The sequence below is a fragment of the Penicillium bovifimosum genome (genome assembly GCF_028826915.1).
Source record: "Penicillium bovifimosum strain IBT 22155 chromosome Unknown utg000003l_segment0_segment0, whole genome shotgun sequence".
Lineage (NCBI taxonomy): Eukaryota > Fungi > Ascomycota > Eurotiomycetes > Eurotiales > Aspergillaceae > Penicillium > Penicillium bovifimosum.
The window spans coordinates 2,595,373-2,611,150 of NW_026622712.1; the positions used below are offsets into that span (position 1 = coordinate 2,595,373).

At 50.4% G+C, this 15,778-nt stretch overlaps 10 protein-coding genes across 10 annotated transcripts; 2 read left to right on the forward strand and 8 right to left on the reverse strand.

The window, feature by feature from the left end:
* Positions 1–540: 540 nt before the first annotated feature.
* Positions 541–2,031, reverse strand: N7515_004020 (Cytochrome b5; the record flags this gene model as incomplete). The annotated part of the gene is made up of 2 exons (XM_056664764.1): positions 541–1,743; positions 1,801–2,031. 2 exons carry the CDS (start codon positions 2,029–2,031, stop codon positions 541–543), a joined length of 1,434 nt encoding a protein of 477 aa, XP_056523821.1.
* Positions 2,032–2,487: 456 nt separating this feature from the next.
* Positions 2,488–4,225, forward strand: N7515_004021 (cytochrome P450; the record flags this gene model as incomplete). Its single annotated transcript, XM_056664765.1, has 2 exons — positions 2,488–2,647; positions 2,697–4,225. 2 exons carry the CDS (start codon positions 2,488–2,490, stop codon positions 4,223–4,225), a joined length of 1,689 nt encoding a protein of 562 aa, XP_056523822.1.
* A 132-nt stretch (positions 4,226–4,357) lies between these two features.
* On the reverse strand, positions 4,358–5,341 carry N7515_004022 (PhzF family phenazine biosynthesis protein; the record flags this gene model as incomplete). The annotated part of the gene is made up of 1 exon (XM_056664766.1): positions 4,358–5,341. One exon carries the CDS (start codon positions 5,339–5,341, stop codon positions 4,358–4,360), a length of 984 nt encoding a protein of 327 aa, XP_056523823.1.
* Positions 5,342–5,534: 193 nt separating this feature from the next.
* Positions 5,535–7,881, reverse strand: N7515_004023 (Zn(II)2Cys6 transcription factor; the record flags this gene model as incomplete). Its single annotated transcript, XM_056664767.1, has 6 exons — positions 5,535–6,246; positions 6,304–6,403; positions 6,460–6,594; positions 6,643–6,887; positions 6,985–7,449; positions 7,586–7,881. The coding sequence occupies 6 exons, from the start codon at positions 7,879–7,881 to the stop codon at positions 5,535–5,537; spliced, it is 1,953 nt and encodes a 650-aa protein (XP_056523824.1).
* A 683-nt stretch (positions 7,882–8,564) lies between these two features.
* Positions 8,565–8,861, reverse strand: N7515_004024 (uncharacterized protein; the record flags this gene model as incomplete). The annotated part of the gene is made up of 2 exons (XM_056664768.1): positions 8,565–8,716; positions 8,801–8,861. 2 exons carry the CDS (start codon positions 8,859–8,861, stop codon positions 8,565–8,567), a joined length of 213 nt encoding a protein of 70 aa, XP_056523825.1.
* A 2-nt stretch (positions 8,862–8,863) lies between these two features.
* N7515_004025 (uncharacterized protein) lies at positions 8,864–9,509 on the reverse strand (the record flags this gene model as incomplete). Its single annotated transcript, XM_056664769.1, is given in 2 exon segments — positions 8,864–9,419; positions 9,436–9,509. 2 exon segments carry the CDS (start codon positions 9,507–9,509, stop codon positions 8,864–8,866), a joined length of 630 nt encoding a protein of 209 aa, XP_056523826.1.
* Positions 9,510–10,200: 691 nt separating this feature from the next.
* Positions 10,201–11,686, reverse strand: N7515_004026 (uncharacterized protein; the record flags this gene model as incomplete). The annotated part of the gene is made up of 8 exons (XM_056664770.1): positions 10,201–10,547; positions 10,601–10,678; positions 10,740–10,930; positions 10,989–11,085; positions 11,144–11,234; positions 11,299–11,403; positions 11,470–11,535; positions 11,645–11,686. The coding sequence occupies 8 exons, from the start codon at positions 11,684–11,686 to the stop codon at positions 10,201–10,203; spliced, it is 1,017 nt and encodes a 338-aa protein (XP_056523827.1).
* Positions 11,687–13,046: 1,360 nt separating this feature from the next.
* N7515_004027 (FAD-dependent oxidoreductase) lies at positions 13,047–14,618 on the forward strand (the record flags this gene model as incomplete). Its single annotated transcript, XM_056664771.1, has 4 exons — positions 13,047–13,354; positions 13,488–13,756; positions 13,818–14,197; positions 14,256–14,618. 4 exons carry the CDS (start codon positions 13,047–13,049, stop codon positions 14,616–14,618), a joined length of 1,320 nt encoding a protein of 439 aa, XP_056523828.1.
* Positions 14,619–14,851: 233 nt separating this feature from the next.
* Positions 14,852–15,118, reverse strand: N7515_004028 (uncharacterized protein; the record flags this gene model as incomplete). Its single annotated transcript, XM_056664772.1, has 2 exons — positions 14,852–15,032; positions 15,090–15,118. 2 exons carry the CDS (start codon positions 15,116–15,118, stop codon positions 14,852–14,854), a joined length of 210 nt encoding a protein of 69 aa, XP_056523829.1.
* A 17-nt stretch (positions 15,119–15,135) lies between these two features.
* Positions 15,136–15,471, reverse strand: N7515_004029 (uncharacterized protein; the record flags this gene model as incomplete). The annotated part of the gene is made up of 1 exon (XM_056664773.1): positions 15,136–15,471. One exon carries the CDS (start codon positions 15,469–15,471, stop codon positions 15,136–15,138), a length of 336 nt encoding a protein of 111 aa, XP_056523830.1.
* Between the last annotated feature and the right edge of the window lie 307 nt (positions 15,472–15,778).

The following is a 15,778-nucleotide window of genomic DNA, read 5'->3' on the forward strand; positions in this document are numbered from 1 at the left end:
ACCGCAGAACATGTCTGTCTAGTGGTGGAATTGACGAACACCAATATAAGGCAGGAAAGGCTGAATTCTATTGTTGAGGATTCTAGACGGAAGCGAGGTTCCACGTTGAATGTTGATGATCGACAAATAGATTGCAATTTGCAACTTGCGCCAACCACAAGCTAAGTCCGATACTAATCAGTATGACTGAGTTCCGCTATGTCGAAACATTTCGCCAAGGCCGATCGGTATGTGAAAGGTTCTAGAAGCAATGTGGAACAAGCCACAGTTTTAATTGGAACAAGCATTTTGGTGGCTGAGAGTCGACGTCATCGGATTTATCCTGAGGCATCCAAGTTGCATACTTTGCATGAATAGCCCTAAATAGTACACAGTAAGGATTATCCGAAGAAAGGATATACCGAAATGAGTGGGAGGCTACTAGTATCACTGTGACTGTAACTAATTGTTGGTATTCTGTCTATCTCCATGTTCTATGTCAACCAAACTTTTGTACAATTTCCCAGACCATATCAAACGCCTCCCTCCAATCCAACCTCCTTAAAACAAGAAAACCTGATCTGTGGCCTTGGAAACAGCACTAGGATCTTTCCAACCCAACACAGAGAGAGTCTTCTTCATCGCGTTAATCATAGGCGGAGGCCCGCACAGCAGCATCTTATTGTCATCATCGGCAGGCGCCAAGTAAGTCTCAATCAAACCCTGAGAGACAAATCCCCGGTGACCAGTCCAGGTCTCACCAGGCTGCGACAGCACATACTGGACAGAGAACTTGTCCGGGTTCTCACGAGCAAAGTCATCCAGCTCCTTGCGCAGCAAGATGTCTTCCTCAGTGTTATTCGCATACAGCAAGGTCATCTTGGTGGTATCTTCCTTGTCGTCACAGATGGCACGGATAAGCTGGTACATCGGCGTGATACCGGTACCACCGGCGATCATACCGATGTGCTTGGCATAAGAAGTGGAGTACTGCATGGCGCCCTTCGGACCACGGATCTCGATTGTGTCACCGATCTCCATCTGCTCGAGGTGCTTGGTCATCAGGCCTTGAGGGTAGACCTTGACCAGGAGCTCGATGCGGCCCAAGTCGGTGTTGTTAGAGATGGGTGTGTAGGAGCGGGAGACGCTCTTTCCGTTGATGGTGGCGCGCAGAGCAATGTGCTGGCCTGTGGGGAGACCGAGGATATCACTAGGGTTGGGGAGGCCAAAAGTGAAGCGGTACACATTGGGGGAGACGACTTCCTTGCGGGTGAGGGGGAAGTTCTTGAATTGGCGGGGGTCGAGGGGAGGTTGTGCGATAGCCTTGGGGGTGGGTTTGGTTGATGAGACCTTCTTGCGGATATGTAGTTTGTCGGAACGAGAGATACGGTGAGGAACGTGATGAGTGAACTCTTGCTGGACGTCGAGCTTGGTCGAGATCCACAGGGTCAAACCGAGAGTGAGGGTCATCTGGGTGACACTGGCGATACCGAAGCCAGACCAGAACTGGCCGGATGAGTTGGGGTGGCTGGGCAGTAGATTTGAGGCATTGTCTGAAAACTTCTTGAACAGGGTTGCAAATTGTCCCCATCCATTGGTGTAGCCAGAGAAAGCCACACCTCCCAGGGCGCCAACCAGGCCAAGTTTGAGCGCGGAGAGGGCTACAGAGCGAGCACGATTGGGTGTGGGCTTGACCTGGATGACAGCTGTCTGCGCTACTTGTTCGAATGTCGGGCGGTAGACCTCAATGGACTCGGCGTGTTCCTATTCACATCTGATCAGTTGACTGGTCTAAGTATTGAGATAGGGCTTGAAGTATACCTCATCAGGAAGGTCACCGACGTGGTATTGAGCCAACTCGTCGCGTGCCTCGTCAGAATGACCAATCTCTTCGAAAGCCTCAGTAGCATCTGTACCAGCAACCTCAATCAAGATAGCGCTGCCACCAGGGTGGTCTTCGAGGTACTTGGTCACATCGTAGACTTTGTTGTGTAGAATAATCCAGACATCGTCTGGCTTATTGTGTTTCTGTACTTCTTCCAAAGTGTACATTTTGAAATATTGATGTGAATAGTTATATCCCGTCGAATGAAGAAACCAAAACATTTATATAAATGTAACGAATCCACCTCCGGGTCTCGTCTTTGTTTTCGGACTCCCTCGGGCTCAGGGCTCGGGGCCCCACTCGGCATCCCTCGACCGAGCCAGTGAAAAACGGCAAGTTACCCGGAACACTCAGATTCACCCAATCACCTCCTTTTCCCTGGCCCAGAATGACGATCTGCCACAACCGTTCTCGTGCGAAGTTCGCCCGGACGTCGGATCTATCATTGTCGATCATTTTATATCCTACTTACTGCTGAATTGCAAATGGGCTCCACCGGCCAGCGGCGCTGGATATCTCGGATACCGCCGTCTGCCAATGAGCTCGGCCCGAGTCCAGATATTTAAGAGCAGCTCGTGCGATGGTCTTGAAAGATTTGACATTTCACATTAACAAAAGCAAGCATGCCTATTCCACTAGCATCACCACAGACCTCCGATCCTGTTTTCTACTTGATCGGAGATGAAGTGTCAACGGCCCAGTCTGTAACACTTGATTCCAAGTGGAAGCTGGAAGATGTCAAGCGCGCTGTAGGAGCAGTGTTTCATGTGGCTCAGCCAATGGGTATGTATGGATATCTCTGCGAATGCAGGCCGTTCGCTAACCAGATCAGGCTTGACCTTCCACTACGGTGAAAACGAGCAGGAGCTCTCTACAGTAGAAGAAATCTCCAGCACACCCTCATCACAAACTACACCAATCGGTCTCCGCGTCGATGGACAGGCAGTTCAGAGTCCCCAGGGCCCCGAGGGCCTGCCCCTCGTTGGTAGCTATTATGAGATCTTCCCCGACCACCTGGGCAACCACTACCGACTATTCCGCAAATATGGCCATGTTATCAAGACCACCAACATGGGCAAAACGACATACCTCACCGATAGCCCGGAAGTGGCAGCTGTCGCCCTCTCTGAATCAGTCTACATGACCAAGAAGATCAACGAGAACCACCCTCTCTGGGGTGTCAAGGACAACACTGCCATCTTCATCGGAGATACCGAAACCGAGAACTGGCGGTTGGCCCACAAATTCCTGCCACCTGCAATGGGTCCTAAGGCAGTGCGTCACTATACCCCGTTGATGCAAGAGTGTGCGCGCCAGTCCTTTGCAGTGTTCGATGAACTTGATGCTCAAGGCAAATCCTGGAACGCCTACCAGTACATGATCAAGCTTGCGTCGCAGACCATTGGCAAATTCTCCCTGAACACCGACTTCGAACATTTCACCCATGTCGACGCCCCTTTGCACCCCATCGTTACCAACATCGCCAGCCTGCTGTCTCTCAATAAGAAGATCACCGCTCGCGGTGAATGGTACCGCCATCTTCCCTTCGGCGACCCTGCGCGTCTCAAGCTCGTCCAGAAGACCATCTACTCCCTGCTTCAGGAAAAGATCGATCTCGTCAAGGGGTCGGGCATTGAGGGTATGCCCATGGCTCAAGCCGCCACCGAGGCATCTTGCGTGGTTGACTATCTCCTCAACACAGTCGACGAGCAAGGCCAAAAATTCCCCGAAGGCCTGATCGTCGCCAACATGCTCATTGTCACCGGTGCCGGATTCACAACTACCTCCGCTCTGATGTCATGGCTCCTCTACTGCCTCGTTACCTACGAAGGCGCCCAAGACCGCCTTTACGAAGAACTGTGTGAGCGCGGGGTTGCAAACGGCGATGTCGAATGGACGCCCGAGTTTGCCCACAGCCTGACATTCCTGGATTCCTTCGTCAAGGAAACACAGCGCCTTCACAACGCCTCCTTCCAGCCCGGCCGCACAACGAAAACTGACGTTGTCTTGCCCGGCGGGTACCGCTTGCCTCCTGACAGTGTCCTCGTTCCCAACCTTTATTCCATCCACACCAACCCTGAAGTCTGGCGTGATCCCTTCCGCTTTGATCCTGATCGCTGGACTACCGACGAGACCAAGAACAAGCACCGTTGCGCTTATATTCCGTTCGCCACTGGCCCTCGTGGCTGTATTGGGTTCAACTTCGCGCTGCTAGAGGTCAAGATCTTGTTGTCGGAGCTTGTCTCGCGTTACGAGTTTACCCGCGAGGGTCTTGAGGCTGTCGAGTATGATCCTGAGTTCCAGTTGATTCGCCCGTTGAACTTCTATGTTCGGGCCAAGAGAAGAAATCCCACTGCCTAGAGTGTGGATCATTGATTGGGCCTGGCGTTGAAACGGTTATTAGGTTGTTAGACTATGAGATGGCAAATACTATGTACAAAAGAATTCAAGACACGTTTATACCTCACATCGCATCCACCTTATATCAACCCCTCAAAAGGAAATTCCAGAGCCAGGAATCACAATATTGCCATCTGCAACGAGAACACCCGTTCCTGAAATCGTAATCCCAATTGACCCTCGGTCCGGCTCAATGCCCACGTTCATCAAGCATCTCCTCCCCGTCTGCACCCCCTGCAAAACTTCAATCTTGACTCCTCCATCAGAGACACCCAGCGCACCATTCTCCCACAAGTAAGCAGCCAAAGGCCCAGCAGCCGAGCCTGTAGCAGGGTCTTCCATTCCCATCCCGGGGCTAAAGAATCGGGCCTCAAATCTCGGTATTTTCGACCCCGAACCATTCTCCGCAGAACTGAAAACATAAACACCACTATCATGACTCCCAGTACTATCCAGCTCTTTCAAAATCGCCTCTTTATCAGCAAAGCTAACGCTCCTCAAAGCCTCAACACTCCGCACCGGAACCAAGAGATGGCGAGCAGGCGATGTGGTAACCACCACGGCCCGGTTGAGCGCGACGTCCAAGTACTCAAGACCTAAATCAGATGCACCGATCCCGACCGATCTAGCAAGGGATTGAAGATCCGCATGTTCATTCAAAAACCGCGGTTCCCCCTGACGCATAGAAATAGCAAGATCTCCCTGCTCCGACCGCGCCACTGCAACTGGAAGGACGTTGTCGCCCAGTTGCTGGAAATAGGTCTGTCGATTTGGTGCATGTTGTGTGGTCTCCGGCAGATTCCCAGAATGTGCAATCCACCACCAGGCGCCGAGCGAGTTGTGGCCGGCGCCGAAGACCTCCACGCCGTTGGGGAGGAAAGATCGCAGGCGCCAGGTCGCTTTTGGGTTTTCTGGGGGACAGACGAAGGTTGTTTCGGATAGGTTGAATTGTCGTGCTAGTAGTTTCATTTGGGTATCGGTGAGGGTTGAGGATGTGGTATCGACCACTGCGAGGGGATTGCCTTGGTAGGCAATTGACGAGAAGACATCGACGATGTAATAGCGAAGTGTAGACATCCTGAGGTAATGAAGGTCGGGAAATGAAGTTCACCTCAAGCGAAATTCAGGTACCATACAGGAATAGACGATATTTATACATGAGAAGATCGCAAAGAGATTACTAAACATCCTGATAAATCAGCCGTTAACCTTTTCAGTAGGTACCTCGTATTCGTCACATTCCCCCGTCTTACCTCGCTCACCCCACCATTCAGTGCCCTCCACTAGTCTCATGCAAGGCCTTGAGAGCCCGTGAATACGGACCAAAATATCGCACATTCGTATCCGTATCCTGCCACACAGACTGCCGTTCCTCGCGCTCCAGTACAGCAATCAAACGCTTAACAAGCATATCCGCATGAGACCGCTGCGGTCCAGTAGCAACTAGGCCCTGCAGCGTAAGCGCACAGCTAACAGCATTATGAACAAACGCCCAGGAGCGACACACCGTCGCTGCAAGACGGTGCATATCCAAGAAACTCTCGACAGCCTCTGCCGCGCGGTCGATGCACTCCATCCTGATAGAATCGACATCCACACCAGTACTATGAGCTGCGTACTCCGCAGTCTCCAGAACCAGCCGGCAGAGCCGACAGATTGCATAGCAGATATGGATACTCAGGGCCAGACGCTCGAGGTGTTCTTGCAGACTGCGACAGTTCATTTTGTCCTGGAGGAAGGGGGAGGCAGTTTCGAAGATCGCGGCCATTCGACCCTTGAAGGATAATATCTCGTTGACTGTTTCTGTGTTTTCTTGCCGTGCTCGCTCGAGAAGGATCTGGCATAGGGTGCAGACGCATTCTGCGAATGATAGTCCCGGGCATGCGTCTGGGTCGTGGGGGATGCTGGTGCTTAGATTGTTCACGTTTGGTGGGCGGTCGTAGGTGAAGGAGAGGAAGGTGTCTTGCCATAAGAGCATCCACCTGCGGTTTGAGTTAGAGGGGTGGTTTTATGAGGTCAATAATGAGTTAAGCACATACCAAAGGCGTCTTCGTTGGAACTGTTCCGAGGTGGAGCTTTGCGTGTCTGATGCGGTCTCTTCGTGGAGTCCGATGCTCTGCGCAAGACGTATCGTTGACCCTATAAGCGGTTCAGCATGGCTTGGTCCTCTTCATTTAGGGGCATGATGCCCCTACCCATCAATATCCAGGCGCTGTTAGTATCGAGATTGTTGCGCAGGCAGTGTCCGATCAACGCCTTCGCTTGGATTTGGTCCATGTTGGTGTTGTTGAAGAAATTGGAGGCCCGGAGGCATTGAAAAGACGAGCAAACTGACCGGTTAGTAGCAGCCTCGGTATAGGTAATTCAGGTTGACTTACTGAATACCTTACAGCGTAGGTCTCGTTCCTTGATTGGATCATTCGAGAACTGGACTCCACATGCAAGGACAGCAAAAAGCAGTGCTAGCCAAGAGGAATCCGTGTCGTCTAACACCGAGGTCTCATTTTCCAGCATAGTACTAGAGCGCTTGTTGAGGAATCCGAACAACGAGATATTGAATTGCTCATATGTTACCAATGCCGGATAAAAAGGATGTACGCTGGTTTGGTAGACTTGCCAGTATCTGAGATCATTCAGTCAGCATCGACATCCAATGTGAGTCCAGGTATCCAAACAAAAATGCTGTCAGTTACAAGAATAGTTCCGGGCTTGGTACACACCGAATAATATCCGATTCGTCAGGTAAAGTCTCATAAATCTCACCTGCCCCAGGCTCCGGCTTCCACAAATTCGTGAAGGGATATGTCCGTGGAACAAGTTGATCCAGCAGCATCGTATCATCTAGCATTGAGCCACTCCCAGCTTGTCGACATCCCAGAGCTACTGGCGGGTCAGAATGGCTGCCCAGGAAGATGGTGGCACCGGTAGCGTCTTCGACGAAGTGCTTTCCGGGCGATTTCGCAAGTGTTGACCCCTTCCGCATATACGGGGTTTGTGAAGTAGATGCCGGATTAGGTTGCACAATTGTGCCTGACCCGGAGTTTGACTGGGTCTGCCTAAGCTCGGCCTTGAGAGAAGATATCTCTTTATCCATTTTCTCCAGTCGGCTGAGGATGAGATCAATCCCTGGGGGATAATTAGCACTTTCGCTTGACCATGCTCTTTGGTCTCCTCTGGGATTATTGCTAGTAATTTTGTCAGCGCGTTTCACTCAAAGGCAGATGATATCAGGTAAGATAGTAAATGCTATTATTCCATCCGCGGTACCACAATAGCAAAAAAAGAAACCAAAAGCAAAGAGACACGATTCGTGATTCATACCTGTGGTTGTGGACTTCATTATCCCTATCCCCATTCATAGAAGCGCTTCCCTTCCCTTCGGAAGCAGGCGGCTCTTGCCCTGAGCTAGAGGAGGGCAAACAGCATAGCTCTGGATGATGCCGCTGCACACAGCTGGAACATGGTGTATTACCATCGCAGCGGACTTTCCTATGCCGACAGGGAAAACATGACTTGATGCCCCGAGTGCGGCGCTTGCGCTTAAGCAGTTCACTGATGCGGCTCGTGTCGTATGGGTACGGGTTTTGACTTGGACCCTGGTGATCTGACGAGTCCATGAGATCGTACCACGTAACGACGTGTTATTATATGTAGATTGTAGATCTTGAATCATAGAAAAGTTCCAGATAGATGCTTGTATTGTCAGGTTCATACAAGTATGGTCCTATGGAACTTGGCGCAGACTTCGTCGTGCGCTCGTGACTTGGGCGACGTTTACTCTTTTATGATTGGCCGAGAGGCCCACCGTCATATGCTTGGCATCAGCACTTTACTTTTGAGATTTGGAGTTTTTCGGCGTTCGGCTTTCAAGTTTCAACTGACGAGGTGTATGTTCATGAATTCTATCTGAGTAATGTGTTACTGTCCCTGTATCTTTTCACCTAAGAATATATGAGCACCGTCCGATAGTCCAAGGGAAATTTCCGTCGGAAAACAGTCCCGATTATGTTCCACAGTATGTTTGGCGGTAAAAATTCTAGAGTCCTAAGATACTAAGTGCTGCTTTTTCTTGTCTCTTTTGTCTTCTGGCTAGTTTTTCTCGACGACTGGATCACTCGTTAGGTGGTTGATTTTCCGTGCCGGGGGGCCTGGACCTAATATAACGAGGATACGTTTCCTTGCGGACAGACGAACGTTTTTTCATTACTGGTAACTAATCCTAGCCATCGTTCGTCTGTCCGCAAGGAAACGTATCCTCGTTATATTAGGTCCAGGCCCCCCGGCACGGAAAATCAACCACCTAACGAGTGATCCAGTCGCCTAGCCATCGTAGGTGCTGCATGGTCTTCGCGATCAGTTCGCCGCGCCCGGTCGCGTGCGGGATGTTACTAACGGCCGCATGCACGGCGAGCAGAGAACTATGAGGGGCGGAGTACCGGGGATCGTGACTTGCTATTGTCGTGAAGTCAGGGATAATGGGTTAGTAGATGTTTCGAAATCGGGGGAAATTTTTAACGCGGTAGCGACCAGAAACACTTGTCTCCTCTAGGACAAATGAGAAGCGACCGAACTCACGATGTAAGGGTGATGCCATCATCATCACATTGTCGATGCGGTTGACGTCTTCAGCGCCGCGGTGAAAGAGGTCACGGATAGTTGGGAAATAGCGGTAGAGGCATTGCCAAATGCACCCATGACGCAGTCGCTCATCCTCCGGAAAACTCCCAAAGGCAAACGGAATGATATGAGCGGCTTCAAGGTCAGCGGTACGTGCACCGGGGGGGGGTTGTGCTCATGTTCCCAGGCTTTTGTCACTACGCATTGGTAATTGTCACGTTGTAGGCATATTCGCCGTATCTCGCTCTGCCGCAGGGTCGCCGAGTCGAATTCCAGGGACAGTAGCTCCCCAATAGGGTCTTCCACACCAGGAAGAGGGGATGGTGTTATCGCTGGCGTAGTTCCACCAGTGGCCAACATCGGCTTCAGCAAAGTTGTGTCCAGGTGCTTCGCCAGTTGCAGCAGTTTGCTGTCGTCATTGCAGTCTTCTACGTCGTTGGCCAAGTGGGCCTGGCCTTGGGTTGGGAGAAATCGGAAGACAGACCTCAGGAAATGGACCGTATCGTCATCATCATTCAGCGATTGATATTTATCTAGCCTAGCGAACAATGAACATCTTCTCTCGGGCAGCGGCGTAGGCGTCAAATTGCGCTTCCGGTACGGGAGAACCCAGACTGCCGGAGGACATCTCAGACTGAGGGAGAGTCCATAATCAAGTCCAAGGGAGTTGGGTCAGCTCGGTCGGTCGACGTGCAAGCGCGGCCTTTTCACCAGAAAACGGCGTAGATCGATAGAGGTGAAAGAGTGGGCCTTGTACGCCTGAACAAGTTCGTAGGATTAGATGCGGAGATCCATGGCGGGGATGGATGTCGATGTCGAGAATGGGAGACGGACGGTGGCGGGTCGATAGTGTCGAGTAGACGCCGCAGGTCCATGATGAGGAGGCTGATGATGTGAATGAAGGGACGGGCCGAAACAAAACTTTATTTTTCTCCCTTGCCCGGACCCTTGGATAGGTACGTATCGGCTATCCACTAGGCCAATCTAGGTATGATCGATCACATGGCTCCACGCACACGACACGCACAGATCAGGCCTCGGCACATAGGTATTTCATGCCGAATCCTATCACTCTAGGTAAGGAGGAGGTTCAGTGATTCTGTTGAATCAGACTATTGATCTATTCTGGATCTTTCCAAGCCATTTCAGTTGAGTTATGACGCCGCTGTAAGCCTGTAACGACCCAGGGTCTTCAGAGTATCTACAGTGCCTCAGCGGACCCGGCTGTTTCAGAACAAAATCAATGATTAATTTTTTTTAACACCCGCCAAAACGGTCGACGTTGAGTCCCTAACCAGATATAACATATGTTTCGAGTGTCACCACCTGTTCTCTGGCACGCCTTGCTCTTGGTCTGCTTTTGTCACGTGGACGATGCGCTCTTGACACACGTGGATGATGCGCTCTTGGCTCTCGTTAATACTATCCTGTAGTATCGTGGTCCCCATTCCCGAACCGATGGTCTTTTTCTTACTTCGGTTGTCTTTGCCACTCACGTTGCGGAGCTCGTGTGGCGTATCGCCGCCGGTTGTGACCTTGTATCGTGAGTCTGTGCTCGATCCGAATCGGCGAAAGAATGGCAAAGGTTTTAGAGAGGAGAGAGAGCCGGCGACGAGGCCAAGATTGAATTCAATAGCCATCCAGTAGAGAGATGAGGCCGAGTCATCTGTGATTGATGGTTAGTATGAGCCAAGACAGGGTCCAGTAGGACATTCTTACAAGTCAGATCCGTTGTGCCTCTGCGCAGGTAATCTAAGGTGCTGAAGCGGACGACGGGGGAGATACAGGCGATTATACCTCAGGTCAAAGTTAGCAATTTTGGTAAAAGGAATAGAGATAGTAGACGGTGTGCACGAACCTGATCCAAAGATCGCCATCAGAGCAATGATCTTTCGCGTGGGCATGTTAAGTCCGCACAAAATGATCAGTGGCGCAACCAGAATGATCACATCGCATACGAAGATAAGGACCGCTTGGTATAGGGTAATTTGGAAAAGCTTGTACTGAGTGTAGCATTTGGCGTTCGTAATGGTCAAGTCAAAGGCGGCCCTGTCATGGTAGTTAGTATTATAGACAGACACTGCTGTGGATAGGAGCTTCCATATACCTTGCAGGGGTACATTGGAAAGCCAAAACAAAAGAGCCGGATAACGAGAACAGGACTTGGAAGACAATCATGCCCGTAGTGAGGTAATTCATCCAGGCTAAACAGGAATAATGTGGTCAGCGCCGGGTATCCATCGTATCGGACTGAAAGCTTACGTTTAATGAAGATCCGTCGCAAGAACAACAGTAGGCTCACCTTCACTGCCAGTGAAACGTAGAGATACAGGCACATCGCCACGTAATAGAGCTAGATGGTCCAATCTCAGCTAGATGCTCGAAGGGCGAAGGAGGTGGAGATGTTTTGATCATACCTTCATCCAGATTGCCCGATCTTCTGGAGACACATTTTCAAAGTGGTAACCTTCTCCGTGGTAGGCCACAGCAATTGCTAGACCGTTGAAAGCTTGCGTGATGACCTATTGAATGACTGTTAGTCTTTGCGTCCCGACTGCCTTGGAAGACGGGACAAGTCCAGCACGAACCAATGCGACGCAAACAGCAATATCATCCAATCCAAACACCTTGATAACGACTGCTCTTGTATATAGCTGTAAGAGTGATTAGTACGTGAGTTCCTGGTGATCAAATGTGGTGAAGAGCTCTCCAGATGGGGTCTTACTCTCAAGCTGCAGACGATCAAAGACAAACATGCCGTACCGGCGACCAAACCATATATGAGCGATCGTAGATACCGCTCATCTGCTGTAATTTGCAACTCGGGTTGTGAAGAAGACATGATGGGCGATTATGAAGGTCGGATGCTCATCTGCATATTGCGAGTAGGATACACGAGTTGCGGATTTCGAGCAGAAGAACCGGACGAGGCGTGTTTTATTAGTTCAAGTGGGAGACGAAGGATCCAATAAAAGAGAAGAAAAAAGAAAAGAAAAACAAGCTATGTACATTAATGTGACAGGTTCAGTCCGGGCTTCAATGTACTTTTGCTCCCCGCTGTCAGAATGTCCGCCTTAGCGAGTCTTGGGCTCTTGGCACTTGGTCAACACAAGATAGATAACGGCAGTTTGTTCTAGATTCGGACATGACTCGGGACCTCGGGTCAGGCCATGATCTGAAGCTAAACAATGTCATCACCTGACTGTGCCAAAAGCACGATTTGTTTTTTATATAGCGCCATACAATTGCTTTCTTGCGCCATGCACGTTTCTCATCCCCAGTACGGAGTAGTAATGCTCTTCCGAGCATAACCCGAGTATATCAAGACACCCGCTGGATATGAGCCCGCCCCATCCAGTGTGGATATTAGACCTCTGAATATGGCCTAACCTCCATGGAGTGTTTAGGAAAACCTGGTTACTGTTGGGATTGGCAAGGAATAATTCTCATTAGGGGTAAGCCAAGAGGTGTCTCTTGGATTGGGGACTCGACAGGATCGAACCATGCCGGTGGCTGCATGATTATTTATTCTACTGGGTAGACATTGATGACCCCTGGGCCCTATACTTTAGCGTATTCCGTATATTTGGGTCAATATGGGAATGAACTTATGAAGACTAATGTCCAAAGGAGAAGGTCAGTCGATAATCGTCAGCCTATCAACTTCAAGTAGTGGAGCTACCTAACCCTTAGCCTTCCTTGTCAGTTTCAGCCACCAGACCACATTTCAGTGACCCCTGCAAATTTATCCGACCACGGCAGCCACAGACCCGCCCACAGTTCATTCTTCATATTGTGGTTCATTGCCCCGGACTCGCAACCAAGGAAGAATAGTACTAGGCTAACGGTGCTCCTAATCTGGTGGTTTTGGAGGGTGAGCTTGAAGAAAAGAAAAGATAAAAATGACTCTGCAATCTGACCCGTGCCATTGAGACGTCCAATCCCGCTACTACAGCGGCACAGCCGCTTAGCGCACTCGGCGTCAAGAGGTGACTTGTATTCTCCGCTTTTTTTTATTTGCAATTTTCTTACTGCCGACTTGGCTGTGAATGATAAAGGGGCCAAAAAGATAATACATTAAGATTATGCCTTAGGATTTGCGTGATAAAAGGGATCACTTCTTTAACGCTTGGGGTAATCATCTTTACTGTCAACGTCCCCATTCATGGCTTCGCCCAATCAAAACATAGACCAGTTCAAGGTCCTCATCGCTGGCGGGAGTCTCGTGGGTCTCGGCCTAGCCCTAGCTTTCGAGCGCGCCGGAATCGACTATGAGCTCTTTGAGAAAGGAGAGTTCGCAACGCAACTGGGAGCTTCTATTGGCATTCACCCGCATACCATAAGAATCCTAGAGCAGTTGGGAGTATGGGGAGACATTGAGAAGCAGGTGATACCTCTGCAGGATCGGAACCATTATGACGGCAATGGTTACTGCTTTGAGGAGTCACATGTGCTAGTCAACATCCACGAAATGTAGGTCTAAACCATACATAACCCCACTATTTGTCATGGAAGAGGAATTGAAACGGTGTCTGTGTGGCTTAAGGGATTAATGGCCCATAAAGGATGTTTGCTGATGGCATATTCCCCTTGGGGGTTTCTACAGTCTCAAGCGCCCCATTATTTTCATGGAGCGGTGTAAGGCACTGGAGGTCCTATACAGCCATGTGAAAGACAAGTCAAAGCTGCATGACCACACGGCTGTCAGTGGATATGAAGAAACCGCAGATGGTGTCATCGTCACCACTGAGGACGGCAAACAGCACCACGGCCACATTCTTATAGGCGCAGATGGAATTCACAGCAAAGTGAGAAAGCTGATGGCCGACAAGATCAGCGCAACAGATGCACCTCTCGCTAAAGAGATCAACGAGGGTTCGTACTTATCTCCTTGCTAGCCCTGACGCCTGTCTAAGTAACATAAACTGCCGTGCAGCTTTCACAAGCGAGTACAATTGCATCTTTGCTGTTTCTCGAAACGACCCAGAGAAACAGTTCTTGCCAGATGCCATGGTTCACAACGTGTACTACCACAAACACTCTGCAGTTGCCGCCTCTGGTGTGCATGGGCTTGTGTTCTGGTTCCTTTTCGTGAAGGCCGCCCAAGTCACCAGAACTCCTAATTGCCCGCGCTTCACGGATGAAGATGCAGAGAAAACGATTGAGAAGTACGGAAGCTCTCAGGTAGGCCCTGGCTACACTGTCAAGGACCTTTGGGACGCTCGAGTCAAAGGCACAATGGTGCCCCTTGAAGAAGGTGTCATCAAAAAATGGAGTCACAATCGGGTTGTTCTGATGGGTGACTCGGTTTCTAAGGTTTGAATGCCCCAAAACATTCGACAAGTTATTATACTCACTTTCTCGACCTCGGCAGGCTACCATCAACCCCGGATTGGGTGGCAACTTGGCTTATGAAGGAATTGCCCGTTTGACCAATGGACTCGTACCCTTGCTAAGGGAGAGCCCTATACCATCCCTTGAACAACTGACCGGTGTTTTTGATCAGTACTTTGCCGGTCAGAAACCTCGATCAGACACCGTCGTTGATATCTCGGGCCAGATCACGCGCTATGAAGCGCAGGATAGCTGGGTTCTCAAATTTGCAGCCCGTCACGTTGTCCCCTGGGTCAGTGACAAGCTCAAGGCCAAACTGTATGCCAGTTTCTCAAGAGGTGGGCCTCATTTGGAATACCTGCCGTTGCCTGCGATTGATGCGGATGTTGCGGAATCTACATGAGAGACCCGCAGGATGGAGCACTTCCCCTGGGCTGTTTTCGGTCTTGATAGAGAAGGCGTTGCTACTGCCTTCTGATTAGTACATATAGAATTCTTTTTTTTCCGTCTCTGATAAACCTGTTCCTGCGTGTATATATCCACAATTTTGTGCCTATGCCGTTATCTCACAAGTCATGTTTCTGACACACATGAATGTACGCTTGTGTACGTTGTATTGCAAGATCTCAAATGGTTTCATTGATGATCTTGCTCATCCTCGCTCCCTTCGCTGGCCTCGTGCCACACCTCGTCATTGGGGTCATCCTTTGAGTCGTCCAATTCGGTTGTCGCTGCATCCGCCGTAGAAGCCGGCGGGGACGATCCGAATATGAACATTTGTAGGTGGTTCGTGGCGTCCTTGGTGGTGGTCTCCGTGCTATCTCGCTGAGTTTCTGCACGAGGGCGATCGGTCGAAGTGGGTCGAATGTTGAACTATGCATCATCGTCTGGCTGCTCGTCCATGGTATCTTGTGGTTCGCCTATGCGACGCCTCTTCGAGCCGGATTGGAGCCTCGTGGTCCTTTGGTTCGCCAGCGGCACAGATGCCAGTTTTCCGCCCTCTGTCTGTTTTCAGACCCTTTAGGGTGTCCAGGGCCTCCCTTGGACTGGGTGGGTTCGGTGATTTGGTCCTGGGGGACCTGCAGCGGCTCTTCCACACCGTTGTCCCTCCGGAGCGTGTATGGAAGTCCCTCTTGTTGTGTGGTTTCTTTTCTGGTTGCCGTTGCTCCTCTCCCAGCGTCCATCGTCGCTTGGAAGCGCATAGGCATTCGGTGATAAGCAGCGTAATTGGCGAACGCTTGCTTGGCCTCCTCCATTGCCCTAATCTTCACCGGGCATTCCCGGCTTGTAGGGCGATGCCCTTCGCCACAATTGGCGCACTTGATTGGTGTCGTGCGTCCCTTTGCACGTGCCCTACGGCCTACTCTTACTGCGTCCCTGTTTGTACTTTCATGTTTCTTCAAGATTGTATCTGGCTTAGGGAAATTGCATTCAAGTTTTGCTCCAGCTCTTCACATGAAGATTTTGCCATATTCGTAACTTGGTGGCGCAGGTTCGTGGTGATCCATAGCGGCGGTGCTGTTTTCGGTAGGATAAAGAGAAAAGAGACACTTGATATGGTTT